The sequence below is a fragment of the Thamnophis elegans genome, chromosome 8 (genome assembly GCF_009769535.1).
Source record: "Thamnophis elegans isolate rThaEle1 chromosome 8, rThaEle1.pri, whole genome shotgun sequence".
NCBI lineage: Eukaryota > Metazoa > Chordata > Lepidosauria > Squamata > Colubridae > Thamnophis > Thamnophis elegans.
Genome location: NC_045548.1, coordinates 7,889,018 through 7,906,672, shown reverse-complemented (window position 1 = coordinate 7,906,672; position 17,655 = coordinate 7,889,018). Strand labels below are relative to the sequence as shown.

General features: G+C 38.0%; 1 protein-coding gene across 1 annotated transcript in view; it reads left to right on the top strand.

Annotated features, from left to right (window-relative positions):
• Nucleotides 1-1,419: 1,419 nt before the first annotated feature.
• Nucleotides 1,420-17,655, top strand: part of MAK (male germ cell associated kinase) — a 34,961-nt gene continuing 18,725 nt past the window's right edge. Inside the window, exons 1-8 of the mRNA XM_032223274.1 lie at nt 1,420-1,640; nt 9,761-10,053; nt 10,856-10,910; nt 11,712-11,833; nt 13,123-13,202; nt 14,626-14,758; nt 14,837-15,008; nt 16,974-17,141. Of these exons, the coding sequence (XP_032079165.1) occupies nt 9,953-10,053; nt 10,856-10,910; nt 11,712-11,833; nt 13,123-13,202; nt 14,626-14,758; nt 14,837-15,008; nt 16,974-17,141 (831 nt within the window). The 5' untranslated portion in view covers nt 1,420-1,640; nt 9,761-9,952. The remainder of the gene's footprint in view (nt 1,641-9,760; nt 10,054-10,855; nt 10,911-11,711; nt 11,834-13,122; nt 13,203-14,625; nt 14,759-14,836; nt 15,009-16,973; nt 17,142-17,655) is intronic.

Genomic DNA, 17,655 nt, shown 5'->3' with positions numbered 1-17,655 from the left:
CAAGAAGACGAGCAATTTTATAAGATATGGGACTTGTTTTATCAGTGGCTGGGGGGGGAAAAAACCTGGAAATGAAAAATGTTTTACTTATGTTTTAACTGAAGGAGTTAAGTGATAATATAATTATGCTGGGAAATAGACCAACAATGATACAATGAAAGACTGATACATATATGAATTGAATACTTTAGAACTTTTGTTTTAAAATGGATAAGGATAACGATGAATTTATGTATACTTGATAGAGGATTGGTGATATAATGTATAACCTTTAAGTATATATTATAAAGATATCTTGTTGTTGATAAATAATTTTAATAAGGAAGTAATTGGTATATATATATGAAGTGACTATTTAGAATACCTTGTTGAAAAATGAAGGAATAACATCTTTGTTTGAATGTATGATGTACAAGGACAATAATGAACATAAGTATACTCGATAGATGATTGGTGGGATTATACATAATTGAAAACAGTTATATACAAATATAAATGGTTGGTAAAAGTTTTCATATCGGGATATGTGATTATATAAAGGTATATTGTTATTAAACAGACAATCAAGAATGTAAGGGAATTAGGTTTATTGGAAAAAAAATTAATTGTAATTGAATATACGTTGTACCATGAAAGTGAGGTATTTAGTTATATTAGATGGAAAATCTGTGATTGTAAATGTAATTGAGAATATGGATGCAAAACCACTTGTAACCAAACGACAGGCTGTATGTAATGGATGAGAATTTTTTTATGTTGTTTTTTTATGTTTAAAAATAAAAACAAACTCCAAAAAAAAAAAAAGAATTCGTGATAATCGCCAGCCAAAAAGATTCCTGCGGCTTTTCCAAGCTTCCTTCCCAAACCGCCCCTCAGCGCGAAGCGAGGATTTAAACCGCGTCATCTGCGCAGGCGTCACCCGGCGGGGGGGGCTGGTCAGGAATCGTCTCCGAATCAGCCAATCAGAAACTCGAAGCGAACGCGACGTGTTTTTTTTTTTTTTTTCCCCTCTCCGCTCCACGCCCGGCTTTGCCTTCTTCTTCGTCTCCTCCTTCTCTTTAAGCCCCGCCCACTCCGTTCGTGGCTCGCTCCACGCCCGGCTTTGCCTCCTCCTCCTCCTCCTCCTCCTTCTCTTTAAGCTCCTCCCACTCCGTTCGTGGCTCGCTCCACGCCCGGCTTTGCCTTCTCCTCCTCCTCCTTCTCTTTAAGCTCCGCCCACTCCGTTCGTGGCTCGCTCCACGCCCGGCTTTGCCTTCTCCTCCTCCTCTTTAAGCCCCGCCCACTCCGTTCGTGGCTCGCTCCACGCCCGGCTTTGCCTTCTCCTCCTCCTCCTCCTTCTCTTTAAGCCCCGCCCACTCCGTCCGTGGCTCGCTCCACGCCCGGCTTTGCCTCCTCCTCCTTCTCTTTAAACCCCGCCCACTCCGTTCGCGGCTCGCTGGCGTCGGCGGCACGTTCGCTTGGGGATTCGCTAAGAAGGCTGTTGCCAAGGCGACGAGTCGGTGCCGGAGCCCGGCCTGGCTAGTGTCGAGGGAGCTGCCGACGGTTCGGAGGTGGGATGAGGCAGCTAAGGAAAGGAGGCTCCGGTGGAGGAGGAGGCGGCGGCGGCCCTGGACCCTCCCTGGGCGGCCAAGAATTCAGCAGTGAGTGCGCGGAGTAATAGTGACGGGGCGAAGAGAATGGCGGGGAAGGGAGAGAGGCTGGGCGGTCGCGGCGCGTCGAAACAGGGCTGGGTTTTCCCGCGTGACTCGAGTTCGGATTCACCAAATATTTTGGGCTTCGGTTTCCACAATGGGGGGGGACTGCGGCTGATGGGAATTGAAGTCCAAAAGCATCTGTAGAGACTAACCAGTTGTCTTTTCGCTGTACTACAAGAATAAACTTACTTAGTCATCTTCAGGTCGATTTATTCATCCCCCCCTCTCTTAGGTGTAAGTACTATTGCATTACAATTTGATGTTGTGCACCTCTGATCAAAAGAAGGACTCGGCCGCTTTATTTTCAGTTTTGCCCCTCGAGCCGTTATTAAGTTGAGAATAAGCCTATGCATGAGAGGGATATGGAATTGCTTGGGTTGAGTGTCGAAAACTAAACTTTCTAAAACTTTACGTTTCAATGGGCAGCAGTTAAATAGAGGCAATAACGTCCCGATTTTATTTATTCATTGCTGATGATACTTTATTCATTACTGATTATGCTTCAAAAAGCCCAAGGCAGTGATTTTTTTTTAAACATATTTTATTTCCCCAACAAGTTCTTGAACTAGGAAAATATCTGTGATAATCACAGAGGACTATCCTGTCTTGGATTGACAATTGGAATATGGGATTTACTTAATAATCTAATGACACACTTCTGCTGACAATATGATTGTTCTATAAGAGATGTCTCTAGTCCCTTTAGAGTCATCTGCACTCAGTAGATTTTATTTTGTAAGTATAAAGTAGGTGTGCGTGACTCTCTATGAAATAGCTAGAATAGATTTTGCCTTTGCTTTTTACAAGGAAAAAAACATTTTCATAGATGAACTATATTTTATTTTTATTTATTTTTCCTTTATTTGTATGCCGCCCTTTTCCCTGGGGGGACTCAGGGCGGCTCACAATTCAGAAAGGGAGGGGGGGGAAAGACAAACAGTATTCCAATATGGAAACAATACAACATATTAAAAGAGAGCACAACAGTCACACAATTCGGGTGGGGTTGGAATCTTAACCCCAGGCCAGCCGGGACAGCCAGATCTTCAAAGCAGCACGGAAGGATTGGAGGGTGGTGAGGGTCCGAATCTCCACGGGGAGTTCGTTCCAGAGGGTCGGAGCAGCCACCGAGAAGGCTCTCCTCCGGGTAGTTGCCAGTTTGCACTGGCTAGTAGATGGTATTTGGAGGAGGCCTAATCGATGTGATCCTATCGGTCTAGTGGAGGTAATTGGCAGTAGGCGGTCTCTCAAATACCCAGGCCCACTACCATGAAGGGCTTTATAGGTGATAAGTAGCACCTTGAAGCGCACCCGGAGATCGACAGGCAGCCAGTGCAGCTCGCGGAGGATAGGTGTAACATGGGTGAAGCGAGGTGCACCCACAGTCGCTTGCGCGGCCGCATTCTGGACTAGCTGAAGTCGCCGAATGCTCTTCAAGGGCAGCCCCATGTAGAGCACAAACTCAAACTTTATTCATTACTGATTATGCTTCAAAAAGCCCAAGGCAGTGATTTTTTTTTTAACATATTTTATTTCCCCAACAACTTCTTGAGCTAGGAAAATATCTGTGATAATCACAGAGGACTATCCTGTCTTGGAATGACAATTGGAATAATGGGTGCCCTGGGATTTACTTAATAATCTAATGACACACTTCTGCTGACAATATGATTGTTCTATAAGAGATGTCTCTAGTCCTTTAGAGTCATCTGCACTCAGTAGATTTTATTTTGTAAGTATAAAGTAGGTGTGCGTGACTCTATATGAAATAGCTAGAATAGATTTTGCCTTTGCTTTTTACAAGGAAAAAAACATTTTCATAGATGAACTATATTTTATTTTTATTTTTATTTATTTTTCCTTTATTTGTATGCTGCCCTTTTCCCTGGGGGGACTCAGGGCGGCTCACAATTCAGAAGGGTGGGGGGGCAAGACAAACAGTATTCCAAACATGGAGACAATACAACATATTAAAAGAAAGCACAACAGTCACACAATTCGGGTGGGGTTAAATTCTTAACCCCAGGCCAGCCGGGACAGCCAGATCTTTAAAGCGGCGCGGAAGGATTGGAGGGTGGCGAGGGTCCGAATCTCCACGGGGAGTTCGTTCCAGAGGGTCGGAGCAGCCACCGAGAAGGCTCTCCTCCGGGTAGTTGCCAGTCTGCACTGGCTGGAAGATGGAATTTGGAGGAGGCCTAATCGATGCGATCGGATCGGTCTAGTGGAGGTAATTGGCCTAATTAGCACATTTGAACTGTTAACATTGTTGCAAAATAATTATTCGTAATCACACTATGTAGTGTGGAGTTGGAGAATTTTGATCTTAGCATTATTGTGCATAGATGAAACACTGATTCTACAATAGGAGAGATATTTCTTTCCTTTGTACATTTATATAATTTGATCAGAATGAAGCACAGTCGGTTACATGGCGCTAATCTTTTATGTGTAACAAAATATTAAACATCTACTTGTTCTGAGACTGCACTGTTCAGATTTATTACTGTGAACTTACCTAAATATTTCTTCCTGCAATTTGGTGAGGAATTTAATGAAGTAATCTGGTAAATCAGTTAATGAATTTTGTTCAAAAGTTCTGTAAGCTTTATGTATTTTTATTACTGAAAAGGATTAAATCCAGTATTTTAGCTTCATTTTGCACAAGTAGGCATAACTCTACATAGTATTTGAGAGGTATACTCAATTCTTCAGAGGACTGAAGTGCACCTTCCATTGAAATTAGAAAATAGTTTTAAATAAGTGAAGAAAATATTGTGGAATGGAAAGCTTTTAAAAACTTCTTAATCTTTTAGGAAAATATAAAAATGATGACAGATGTACAGACACCAAAAAAAGTTTAATTCATGTCATTTAGTCATAAGTCTAAAGAAGACTTTAGCTTTCACAGGACTGTGTAAATGAGCAATATCTGTTTTACTACCTTGGTAACACCTTGTCAGTGTTTAGCAACAACAACAGTTTATCCTGCAAAAGTAAACAAGGAAGAAGACAGAAGGAAATTGCTCATTTCAGATACATTTCTTTTTTTCATAAATCAAACCACCTTCAATTTATAATTGTTAATAGCAGAGTTTTGAGATTGTAGCATTTAGCTGTCTTTTCATAGCATTTTATTGTATATTTATATATGAAAGAACAGATTTTTCTGGTCTCATATTTAAAAAAAGTATATTTTATGAATATACATTTGTGGCCACCTTCCATCAGTCCTAGCATTTGAACAAAAATTTAAAATTATTTCCAGATTAAGAACAAAATAATAATGAATATTGTGTAGCTATTATGAGGACTCTTGAAGTCAGAGGCAAATGTTTTTGCAATATGAGAATAGCTGGGCTTTTACTTGCATAATATGTATGAAGGCTGCCTTTGATTTCTGTTTGTGAGAATTAAAACTTCTGTTAAAACATAATTATTTTGTTTTACTGTTTCAATGAGAAAACATAAAAATAAAAAGTATAATAAAAAGTAAAATTGAGCATCCATAGGATATATCTTATAAAAAATAAAGTTTCTGTACGGCCCATCAAGTATTAACCTAGCATATTTCAGAGTTAATAGCACAGTCCACTGATTTGCTGGTCCGGCTATTTATAGGATTAAGCATTAGGAGTCCAGCATGAGATGTATGTGAAAAGCTTTATATATCTTAAAGCGTCTTATAAGCATGATCTCCATAGACTATGGTAACTGTACTTGTTTACATGCTGTTTTTTAGTTATTATTTTAATATTAAAAATCACAGCCAAATTCAAACAGAAATAAGGAAATATATTTTATACATAGAAACAGTCATTCAGCCCATTTTTTAAAAAAAAATATCATTAAATATTAGAGAATATTAATCAGCCTTTGCATTATACCAACAGAAAGCCAGAATCTGGGAATAATCTGTTTTAGTGGAACCTGTGCTGAGCAAACACATAGTTCTTCACATAGTGATACAATCCGGTTTTCCGATATTTAATTTATCTTTCCCTGTCTTTGACAATAATACGTTATGCAATTATTTTCCTTGGATTTCTTCCAGTTCAAAATTGCTATGGAATGTTGCATGTAAAGTTTTCGTTAGGATAAGGTAGAAATAAATGAGTTTATCACTTTTTGCTGTTTCTGTTTAATAGTTTTATTTAGAGATTAAAGTATTGCACCAAGAGCCTACATTCTAGTCCTTCCATAGGCATGGAACTTCATGGGATTATTTTGGGCCAATCACTTACTCTCAACCCTAGAAGAAAGACAATGGCAAACCATTTTTGAGAACGTTGTTAAGAAAACTGCGCAGACTTGCCTATTTAAGCTCGATCTAAACTTGTCTGCAACTATGTTTAGGTGCCAACACATACCTACACTGCTAAAGGGTTGATGGGGAAGCGTAGGTTGCAGATGGTTGTAGATGGGCCGGCACACACACTTCCCAATTCTCAATTATGCGTTGGGTAGAAATGCACATTCTGCAGGCTGATTGGTTGATCTGATCTGTTGGAAGGCGAGTGGGAAGGCAGGGCACATTGTTGTTTGAGTGCCACCTAGTCAGAATGTTAACATTTACAGAATTGGCCTTCAGTTCGAAAATATTGCACAGATCTGGGTTCAGTTTGGAATGGTATTATTTTGTACCCAGCCTTGCCAACTGAAAATGAATTTTTATACAGATAGTCCTCGATATAACAACCACAGTTGAGCCCAAAATTTCTGTTAAATGAAACATTTGTTAAGTGAGTTTTGCCCAGAAGTGGGCTGCTTCTGGTTTGGACCGGTTCGCCTGTACCGGTAGTTCCAACCACTGGCTGAGCGCACCTCCACCCCTGGTGCTATCCCATCCTATATATCTCACTCTCTGGCTCACTCGCCTCTTCCACACAGCACAGCTGATTTTCACGCCTCGCCCGCTCTGCTCACCATAGCTGCCCAAGAAGGTGTGCTGGAAACCACGCGCATGAATCGCCTTGTGTTTGAAGCTGAGTGCAAGTGCGGAAGCGCCGCGCACGAGCAAAGCGCACATGCACACATTTTTGGTTCTGCACTAGGCAAAGCGGTTGTTAAATTAAGTGAAGCCCACCTATGTTTTTGCCCAGTTTCCCAACCTTTGTTGCCACAGTTATTAAGTGAATCACCTCAGTTGATAAGTTAGTAACCTGGCTGTTAAGTGAATCTGGCTTCCCCATTGACTTTATTTGTCAGAAGGTCACAAATGTGATCACATGATCCTGGGACACAGTAACGGTCATAAATAGTTGCCAGGCATCAGAATTTTGATCGCATGATCATGGGGATGCTGCAAAGGCCATAACTATATTATTAAAGCAATAGCAGTAGACTTATATACCGCTTCATAGGGCTTTCAGCCCTCTCTAAGCGGCTTACAGAGTCAGCATATTGCCCCCAACAACAATCCGGGTCCTCATTTTACCCACCTCGGAAGGATGGAAGGCTGAGTCAACCCTGAGCCGGTGAGATTTGAACAGCTGAACTGCTGATCTACCAGTCAGCTGAAGTAGCCTGCATGAAAAATGGTCATAAGTCAACATTTTTCAGTGCCATAACTTTGAACAGTCACTAAATGAACTGTTGTAAGTTGAGGACTACCTGTAGTTTGTATCATTAAATATGTCATTTTTTAAAAATACAGTGTTCTTGCATGTGGAATTTCAATTATTAAGTTCTTTTATAAGTACAGAATTGTGTCTTAAAATAATGGTTTTACAATTATTATCAATTGAAATAATTACTAATATCAGCTGACTCATTAAAACTCATTGTTCTAATTCATTATTTTTTGTTCCTGAATTTTCTCATACTGCTAGGAATTTCTGAGTTGTGCTAATATGTCCTCTGTCTGTCCTCTCCAGTAATCCTTTCTTAATGCTACGTGAGTAGATTATTAGTCGCACGTCCTCAACAATAAGGAACAATCTGTTGTTTACAGTAGGTTCTTTTCCTCTTTCTCCAAGATGTTGCCTTGGGAATATGCCAGTTCTGCATATGAGTCAGATGAGATTGTATAGAATACTCTGTGGGTCTGTATAGAATATTCTGTGGTCCCAAAGTGGTTACCTGATAGAATAATAATAAGAAATACTTGCAGAGTATTTAAAATTATTCAAATAGGGAGAATCAGGTATAGAATTAAATAATAAATGGATAGTTATGTTTTGCTCCTTGCTCCTTTTTCAGGCTACATACCCTACATACCCTCTTCTATTCTACCTCTATTATGTCACTAAACAGATACAATAACATTATCTGCAGTAAAATGCATTTAAATTAAATTTCCACTTCTAATCTCTAAAAGGAAACCCTGTATATATTCCAATATTTGTTTCACTTTTGCTCACACCTTATCTACCCAGTTGAATCTTATTGCGTATGAGTTTCCTTTGTGGATTCTGGTATAGAATAATGACAACGTCAATATTTCATTTTATCAGTATTTCCTTTCATTTTATTATAATATATAAAACAAAGCTTTGCATAAAAATATGATTATGAATAAAATACATCAAAGAAATGTGATTAAACCGCTTTATTACATTTCTCCCTCTTTAAAATTAATCAAACATTGATAAAAAGCATATGTTGCCTTGCTACTTCTCCATGTGTAGATGTATAATTCTAACGTGTATAATCATTATGTTGGGTATATTTCATACACAAAGTATAGTCTTCTTGCTTGCTTATATATATATATATATATATATATATATATATATATCTCCTGCCTTTATTATTATTATAAACAATTCAAAATGGTAGGCATATCCAACACGCTTCCATCCTTCTATTTTCCCCACAATAACAACCCTATGGGGTGGGTCGGGCTGAGAAAATGACTGGTCCAAGGTCAGCCAGCTGACTTTCATGGGTAAGGCAGGACTAGAACTCACAATCTCATAATTTCTAGCCTGGTGCCTTAACCAATATTAATAGATTCGGAATACAGACAAGAGTCCTGTGCAACTGTAGAGGTAAAGAAGGATACAGGTAGTCCTTGACTTATGACAACAATTGTGGCCAAAATTTCTGTTGTTAAGTGAGACATTTGTTAAGGGAGTTTTGCCTCATTTTATAACCTTTCTTGCCACAATTGTTGAGTGAATCACTGCAGTTGATAAGTTAGTAACCTCGCGGTTAAGTGAATCTGGCTTCCCGATTCACTGCTAGTAGAAAGCTGCAAAAGGTGATCACATGAACTTGAGACACAACAACGGTCATAAGTATAAACCAGCTGCCCAGCATCTGAATGTTGATGACATGCTCATGGAGAGGCTGCAAAGGTTGTACCTGAAAAAATGATCGTAAGTTACTTTTTTTCAGTGCCGTTGTAACTTTGGTCACTAAGTGAACTGTTGTAAGTTGGGGACTACCTGTATTTACATTTGCAAGAAAGTTCTGTTGTTTTTAGTCCAATCTTCATTGAATGACAATTTTACATTAAGAATGTTAATTTAGTATTTTATGTGATACCAGCGCAGCTGGTCAAGTTTCCCAAGCTGGTCTTTCAATTGTAATTTAATCTATGGATGCTGCTATAATACATGCACAGAAATAATAGGATGATGCACTCAAAAACAGTAGTGCAGGCAAATCATTAATATACCAGTCCTAAGAAGTTTGGTTCGTGGCACGACATAACCGCGAACGTCAAAAGCGCGCCGGCAACACCGCGGCGCTAAAACCGCGATGTCAAAAGCGCGCCCACAACAGCGCGCCGACAGAAGCGCGATTTAACTTAAGGTAAGGTTTAGGGTTAGGTTTAGGGTAGGTTTAGCGTTAGGTTTAGGGTTAGGTTTAGGGTTATTTTTAGGGTTATGTTACAGCGCGCTTCTGTCGGTGCGCTGTTGTCGCGCGGTTTTGACGGTGCGGTTTTGTCACCGCGCTTTAGTCACACGCGCTTTAGTCTACCACTGTTTTGTGGTGGAACCGTTTGGTTTAGCTTTTTTCATTTAAATGTTCATATTGTTTAACTTATACTGCCTGTGTTGTATAACTTATACTGCCTTGTTATGTTTAACATTTCCTATATGATATGTTTTGTTATGAAGGATCCATGTAAGGATGGCAGCTTTTCTCCATTTGCTACTATATTATTTCTGGATAGAGTGGTTATAATATTGAAAGAAGACTGATGACTTAAGCAACTACTATGACAGTTCACTTACTCATATAACAGCACCATTCTGAATAAAGAAACACTCAGGAATTTTTAAGCATTTGGCTACCTTACTTTTTGCAAAATGAATCGTTATACAACTCTGAAGCAACTTGGGGACGGAACCTATGGCAGCGTTCTGATGGGGAAGAGCAATGAATCAGGGGAGCTGGTGGCCATCAAAAGGTATGTGTCATTATATCCTCATGTTCATCTAACACTTAACGGCACAGTCCTATACATATCAACTTCTGAGATCTCCGTGTGATCAAATTATAGGGATGTGCTGTCATATCTTTTCCCCCATTTTGTTGCCTATGCCTTTCTTTTCTGAATTACTGTGAGTGTTCCAGAAAACCCCAAATCCCGTGTTAATATGGCTTGTAAAACTGACAATTACACTCTCTTACATACGCTGGTTAGCTAAACTAGTCATCTTACTTTATGGCAGCATTTCTTCATAAGGTCAGCAAGAGATAAGCCTAACTCAGAGGATACTTCAACCTGTTACCTTAAAACATTTTGATATTTCAGGTTATTTATTGTTCTGCCAGGTTTCGGCTAGCAGAATGGAAATAAGGAAGAAATAGTGGTTGTTATTCTGTCCCCATTCCCTCCCCCTCCATTTGAAAAAAAAATTGAATTCCCTCCTTGTGACACTGATAGAAGATAATAAATCTTCACTAGCTGTTGAATTTGTTGAGATGCTACACAAATTTGTATAGCAAATGTTGATGAATTAAGAGAGATTTTAGATATTGCAAACAGTAACTGTGAAAATGGTCCTGGGTGAAGCTTTTTATTCAATTCTGGACTTTTAAAAAAAGGAACCTCTCAAAAACAGAGGGGTGTTTCTCCTGCTGGATTTTTTTTAAAGTAAGACCCTGTGTAATAATCTTTTAAAACTCATTATATTTTAACAAGTTTTATAAAATTTTAGGGGGTATGAGTCTCTTATTTTAAAGTTTTCTTTTAACTTTTATTTCAGAATGAAAAGGAAGTTCTATTCTTGGGATGAATGTATGAATCTGAGGGAAGTTAAGGTAATTAGGGTAGTATGATAATTTTAATAACATATTTAGACCTGATATGTTATGTTCAGTGCAAATACTCCAGATTTGTTATTCTAATTAATATTCTTCTCTAATATGTAGAAAGAAAGAAAATGAATTGTTAAGAACTTGGCTAATTGGTATTGATAAAAGTCATTTACAGATTGAAGACTTCTTAAAGTACCTTTGAAGAAAGTTATTTGCTGAATAAAGGCTAATAATTTGGCTTTTGTTCTGTTTGGTTTGCTTTATAAAAAATGGAGAATAGTTTATGCAATTTGATTTGTGTGTGCTAAAATGGAATCTCCTTGCCCCCTTTCAGCCTTCTCAAGTGTAGGTTTTTGTGAGCAATACTTTTATCTGGATTGTATGTTGTTGTTAGTTGCGAAGTTGTGTCCGACCTATCACGACCCCATGGACAGCATTCTTCCAGGCCTTCCTGTCCTCTACCATCCCCTGGAGTCCATTTAAGCTTACGCTGACTGCTTCAGTGACTCCATCCAGCCACCTCATTCTCTGTCATCCTCTTCTTCTTTGCCCTCAATCATTCCCAGCATTAGGCTCTTCTATAGACTAGGTAAAAGAAGAAGGAAAGGCATCCAGAGAAATTTAACTAATATATAGTTTTTATGCAATATACTTTGTAAATGTTAAAGATCTACACATTAGGTTTAGTTTGCATCCTAAATCATAATGGAAATAAAATCTGTATGTCTTTATAAGTGGTAAATGCTTCTATTCAAGTTTGAATTAACCTCCCCCATTAAAACTATTTGTTGTCTTGAATTGTAGTCTCTGAAAAAACTTAATCATGCCAATGTAATAAAGCTGAAAGAAGTTATTCGAGAAAATGACCATCTGTATTTTGTGTTTGAATATATGAAAGAAAATCTGTATCAGCTAATGAAAGACAGGTATGTTTAGAACCAATTTGCTGTTTTCACATTCTTTAATAATTCTTTATGCATCACAAAACATACACAATAGTTTAATAAAGTATAATTTTTGATGTTTATTTATTAGATTTTTTTAAAAAAAAACACCTGTATTTTTTAATTAATAAGATAGCGGACATAGATAATATTCCTTTCTTACATATTTGCCTCACAACAACAACCCTATGAATGAATTGTCCGGAGAAATATTGATTGGCCCAAAGTTATCTGACCTTTCATTCTTAAGGTGGGTCTATTTGCCAGGTTTCTAGACCAGCACCTTAATTACTATATCAAACTGACTCTCCAAGTTAGTTATAATGGTTGCTAAACCCGTGACCCGTCAAAACCGCGGAGGACAAAATCGCGCTCGACGAAAGCGCGCATTTGACGTCATCACAGCGCGACGAAAAAAATTAAAAATTGAAATAAAATTAAAATTAAAGCAAGCCGATTCACATAAAGGTAAGGGTTAGGGTTAGGGTTAGGTTAAGGGTTAGGGTTAGGTTTAGAGCGTTAGGGTTACGTTTAGCTTTAGGTTAAGGGTTAGCGTTAGGTTTAGGGTTAGGTTAAGGGTTAGGTTTAGGGTTAGGTTTGGGGGGGTTAGGGTAAGGTTTTCGCTTTATTTTTACATTTTTCGATCACAGCGCGATGTTTTCGTCGCGCTGTGATGACGTCAAATGCGCACTTTCGTCGAGCGCGATTTTGTCCTCCGCGGTTTTGTGGTGGAACCTGCTAAACCATAATTCATATTATACAGTAAGCCAAAAGTGAAAACCCCCTGGAACCTATGCTGTTCTCAGATTATATTGTTGGTATTTGATAGCAAAATATTGCCTTTTGAATGGTATTTTTTTCTTTAAAAATGTCAAATTTTTACCCTTAAACCTCTTTATGATTTCTCCCCAAATAAGCCACATACTTGATTGCTATTTCATCATAAGCCGTAAGAATAATAAAATCCAAGGATTGAAACATTTTTCTAATGTGCTGAATTTATGAAGGATTTTGAAAGAGGAAATAATGCACTTGTCTCCTTTTTCCAACTAAGAACTACTCCTGGTTCTTAGCATTTTGTATTAAATATAAAGTTTTTTTTTAAAAAAATTGAATCTTGAATTCTTTAAGGTCACTTATCTGTTACAATGATTTTTATTTTTTAAAAAGTGGTTAAGTCATTGGATAAATAAACGAAATAGTAAAGCATATTTGTTTGTATTTGAAAAGAATCCTGTTTATCTTCACCTTGTTCATCTGTTATATTACAGAAATAAACTCTTTCCCGAGTCTGTCATCAGGAACATTATGTATCAAATATTACAAGGGTTAGCTTTTATCCATAAACATGGTGAGTAGTCTATATTGCTGCTACTGTGTAGATTTGGGGTGAATAGACTAATGTACACTTTATAAACAGTAGACATAATAGACATGTGATATATAGTACCAATATTCCAGTGATAAAAAGTTTAAAATAATTGCTAAATAAATTACTTCAGAAAAAAATGAAATTACTTTGAGAATCAAATGTTCCGGAACCTAAATCCCAGTAACTATATTAATCAATTGTGGGTTGTAAATGTTACAATTTCTTTGCATAGGATTCCATCCAGAATAGTGCTTTACTTGGGCACAAAAAGTCACTTCAAATGGAAGTATGACCTAGGACATTTTTTTGTAAGTGTTAATCAGGTTTTTGATGGCCAGTGCTTATTCTAAAACCACACTAATCCTAATTCACTTTGTTCACATTTGCGATTATTGACATTTAATGGGCTGTCATATTTCATAGTGTGTACTGTGTAGTGTCCAAGAGATGGTATTAAGTTGAATAAAGTACGTATTCTATGCCTTTGTATATATCATAATGTTTGGCTGCCTAAATTTTATTAGAGGGTACAAATTTTCCTGTCCATTTGTTTTATTAGAATGCTGGCAGTACATTTTACACTGTTCTGCACCAAGAGAAATGATAGAGAGCTAGGTGCAGTATTGTAGAAATCTATAGAAGATACTCCTTTAGTAGCAGAGTGTATAGATTTGGAATAGTATAAATTTATTATGAGAAACTTTTGATTTGTTAGAACTTAAAATGTTAGCTACCTGACATTTTTCTCTCAGTTTTATTCTTTATATTATAATATTTTATGATCCTTTTGTCATCAGATCTATGCTACTCCTATATTGGTCTTGCTGTAATCTATTTCAAAGAATCAGATTCCTGATTTCTAATACCAGTTGTGATATTATTGAAAGATTTAATTGAGACTGTAAAGGGGAGAACAAATTTCAAAGATTATTGTTGCCTGGGAAGGATATGTTTTTAAAAGAAACAATTTTGGCAATATTTAAAGGGGCATGAAGAAGTTTACATTAAATGTAGGCTGAATAATGCTTAGGCTAAATGTATTTTAATCATGAAAAAATCTGATGTAGTTATTTGTTTAGTTCATTAAACATATACTATTTTTAATTTCATTCTATAAATCAACAAACATCTCTTTTAAAGTTTTGATAACCGGATCAAATGCAGTTGACCCAGTGACTTAAATGTAGTTTGATCCTGTTAGTACCAGATCAGTGAAATAGGTTAGCTCCCAGTTATACCTGATTGATAAATTTTTGAAGTTTGTATTTAGTGCAGTTTGAAAATAAAATTTAAAAGCAGATTTGTACGGCAATCCGTGTAGTTTAAAATAAAGAATCCTATTATTAGTAGAATTTGAAATCCACTCCATTGTTATCTATTTATTCTACATTCATGTTTACAGGATTTTTTCATCGAGATATGAAACCTGAAAACCTTCTTTGTATGGGTCCAGAACTTGTTAAAATTGCTGATTTTGGATTGGCTAGAGAACTAAGATCTCAGCCTCCATACACAGATTATGTTTCTACCAGATGGTAAGTGTGAATTTTAATGGGGATTTCACTTATAAGCCTCTTAACTAGTTATCAGTTATTTCTTTTCATCTTTTTCAGGTATCGCGCACCTGAAGTTTTATTGAGATCTTCTATTTATAGTTCCCCTATTGACCTTTGGGCTGTTGGTAGCATAATGGCTGAATTATATACACTCAGACCACTTTTTCCAGGAACAAGTGAAGTTGATGAAATTTTCAAAATTTGCCAGGTGTTAGGAACACCAAAGAAGGTAAAGTATCTTGAAAATGCGTATTATTACAATTGGTACAAATAAAATTAAAATGACAGGTAGCTCTTGGTTAATGACCACTCATTTACCAACCATTTGAAATTATGGTGCTTAAGGAGTGGTGGTTAAGATCGATTATTAAGGTTTCGGCTGCCCCAGCAGCCCTGGTCATGTGATCATGATCTCAGCACTTGGGGGCCTGGCTTTTACTTATAGTAGTTTCAGCACCCCATGGTCGTATGTTTGCAAATTGCAATGTTCTCTGCTGCTCGCACAAGCAAGTCAATGGGGAAACCAGCAGGGAAAGTTGTTTTAAGTTATTCAGGTAAGTCTTCCATCTCCATGCATACCCACCACAAGCCACACTTTGCTCATGCCATACCTCCCCCGCCACTCACATACTCTCTCTCACCTTACAGCAACCACCCCATGTCCCTGTGAGCTCATGCCATGCTCTTCTGCCAGTCGTACACCTTTGAACACCCTCACACCAGGAGAAGCCACTCCAAGTCAGGTTCAGAAGCAATTTCTAGGGAGAAACAAAGCTGGAGACATGCTTTTTTCTAATTAAAACAATCAATTTTGTCATCTGTGCTAGCTCTGTAACTTGTCCAGCCGTTCTTTCATTGTGGGGATTGACATCATCACTCTTTATAATTAACTTTCCAGTATATAACACAAGGTAATAGTCAGAGACTATTCAGGGTTAATGACATCACTGGAAAAGATTTACAACTGGTCCTTGAAGTTGGTATCATAGTATTCCGGCAGTTAAGTGGTTGCACTTGGCAATCAGAAGGCATATATGACAGTTGCAGTATCCCACGATCTTGGGATCACCATTTGTGACCTACGCCGCCAGTTTCCAACAAGCAGAGTCATTGGGGAAGCCAGAAGGAAGCCACAAGTGGGAAAAGTGTACCTTGAGACTTGGAAGATTGATGTCAGACTTTTCAAGTAAACCAGAAAGGAAACACAACTAAATTAACTCATTCTATTTTATTGTTAGGCTACATTAACATAACTTTTGAAGTCTGAAGGTACAGATCTCCTGCCATCACTTTTAACCACCAGATCAATTAGGGCAGATCCTTCCTAAGTTTCTTCCTCTAACTGTTAAGCCACTTGGGGCTTGCCCATGTTTTGCCTGATAGTTTCCTGTTCTGACCCCCCCCCTCGTTCCACACCAAAGCACACTCCGAGCCAGAGATAAATTACAGCATTTAATTAACAGACAAACAGGTCCTTGGCAGCAAGCCGGAACAGACAAGCTTGGGCAGCAATAAACACAGATAAGGCAGCAATCCAGCCTGCCAAGCTCATACAAAGTTCTCCGACATTCGATTCTGTGTTGACTTCTGCAAAGAGAGGCATGTGCACAAGTAGCCTTTTTATAGTCTGGAGAGGAACCTAATGACCACCAGCTGAGTGCAATTACCTCCTGTAATTGCGTAAATGTTCCTGACGCGTATTAGCTCTTCGATGGCATGCATCCAGGAACAACTCACTACTGGCGTCCAGCTCACTCTCCCTTGTCTCCTCCCCACTGGTCCAAGGCTCAGGCGCCTCCTGGTGGCCAACCAGCCTCTCTGCGCCCTGCTCGGAGTCGGAACCCTGTCCAGGGTCCTCCACATCTTCCAGAGCCGACTCAAGAGAGCCCCTCACTGTCGGAGTCTGGTGGCAGCTCCAACGGCTCCTGCTGGGCCACAACAGTTTCCTAAGCAACATATTTTCCCCTTGTCCCTCAAGGTCATTCTCGTATATCATTACATTTTGTGATCATGTCACTTAAGTGACAAGAGTTGCCAGTTGCAATTGCAATCTGTACTTGAGAACTGCCTGTGAACCGGTCTGGATTTTAGTTAAACAAATTAACAAAAAATAATCGTTGCAGGCATTCGACAATCAATAATAAAAATGACTTATTGTAGTTTTAAAGGCTACTCTTATTATCCTACTTTACAGAGTGATTGGCCAGAAGGTTACCAGCTTGCTGCTGCAATGAATTTTCGATTCCCTCAGTGTGTTTCAATAAATCTAAAGACTCTCATTCCAAATGCCAGCAGTGAGGCATTGTTTCTCATGAATGAAATGTTAAACTGGGATCCAAAGAAACGACCTACAGCGAGTCAGGTATGCAGGGCTGTGGTATTAACAATATGGCAATTTTGCTTATACAATTAATAAAAGCTATTGCAAAAGAAAACGAACCTCATAAACTCATGAGTCATTTACAAGCACTTCATCAAAATCAAAAATGGTTTTGTTAGAAGCACTTGCACAGAATACTTTTGCAATGTTCTTTAACCAAGTATCTTAAAAAGGAAGGAAAACCTATCATTTCATAAGATAAACTATAAAACATATTGCAATTTGAAGTTTGATTAAATATAACAACATGGAAGGCTACATGTTTTCTATCCTGCTTTAGACAAATCAGGAAGTTAATCAAATCAGACAAGGAATCTGTCATTCTTGGTGTTGAAATGACTATGAATTGATACTTTTCAAAAAATTATGTCTGTGTCTTTCCTTATTGATTATTCAGCCAAATGGGGGCAGGAATGATGAACTGGAAAAGAATTATATTTAACAAGTTATATGGAAGTAGAAAGAGATGCGGTGGCTCAGTGACTTAAGATGCTGA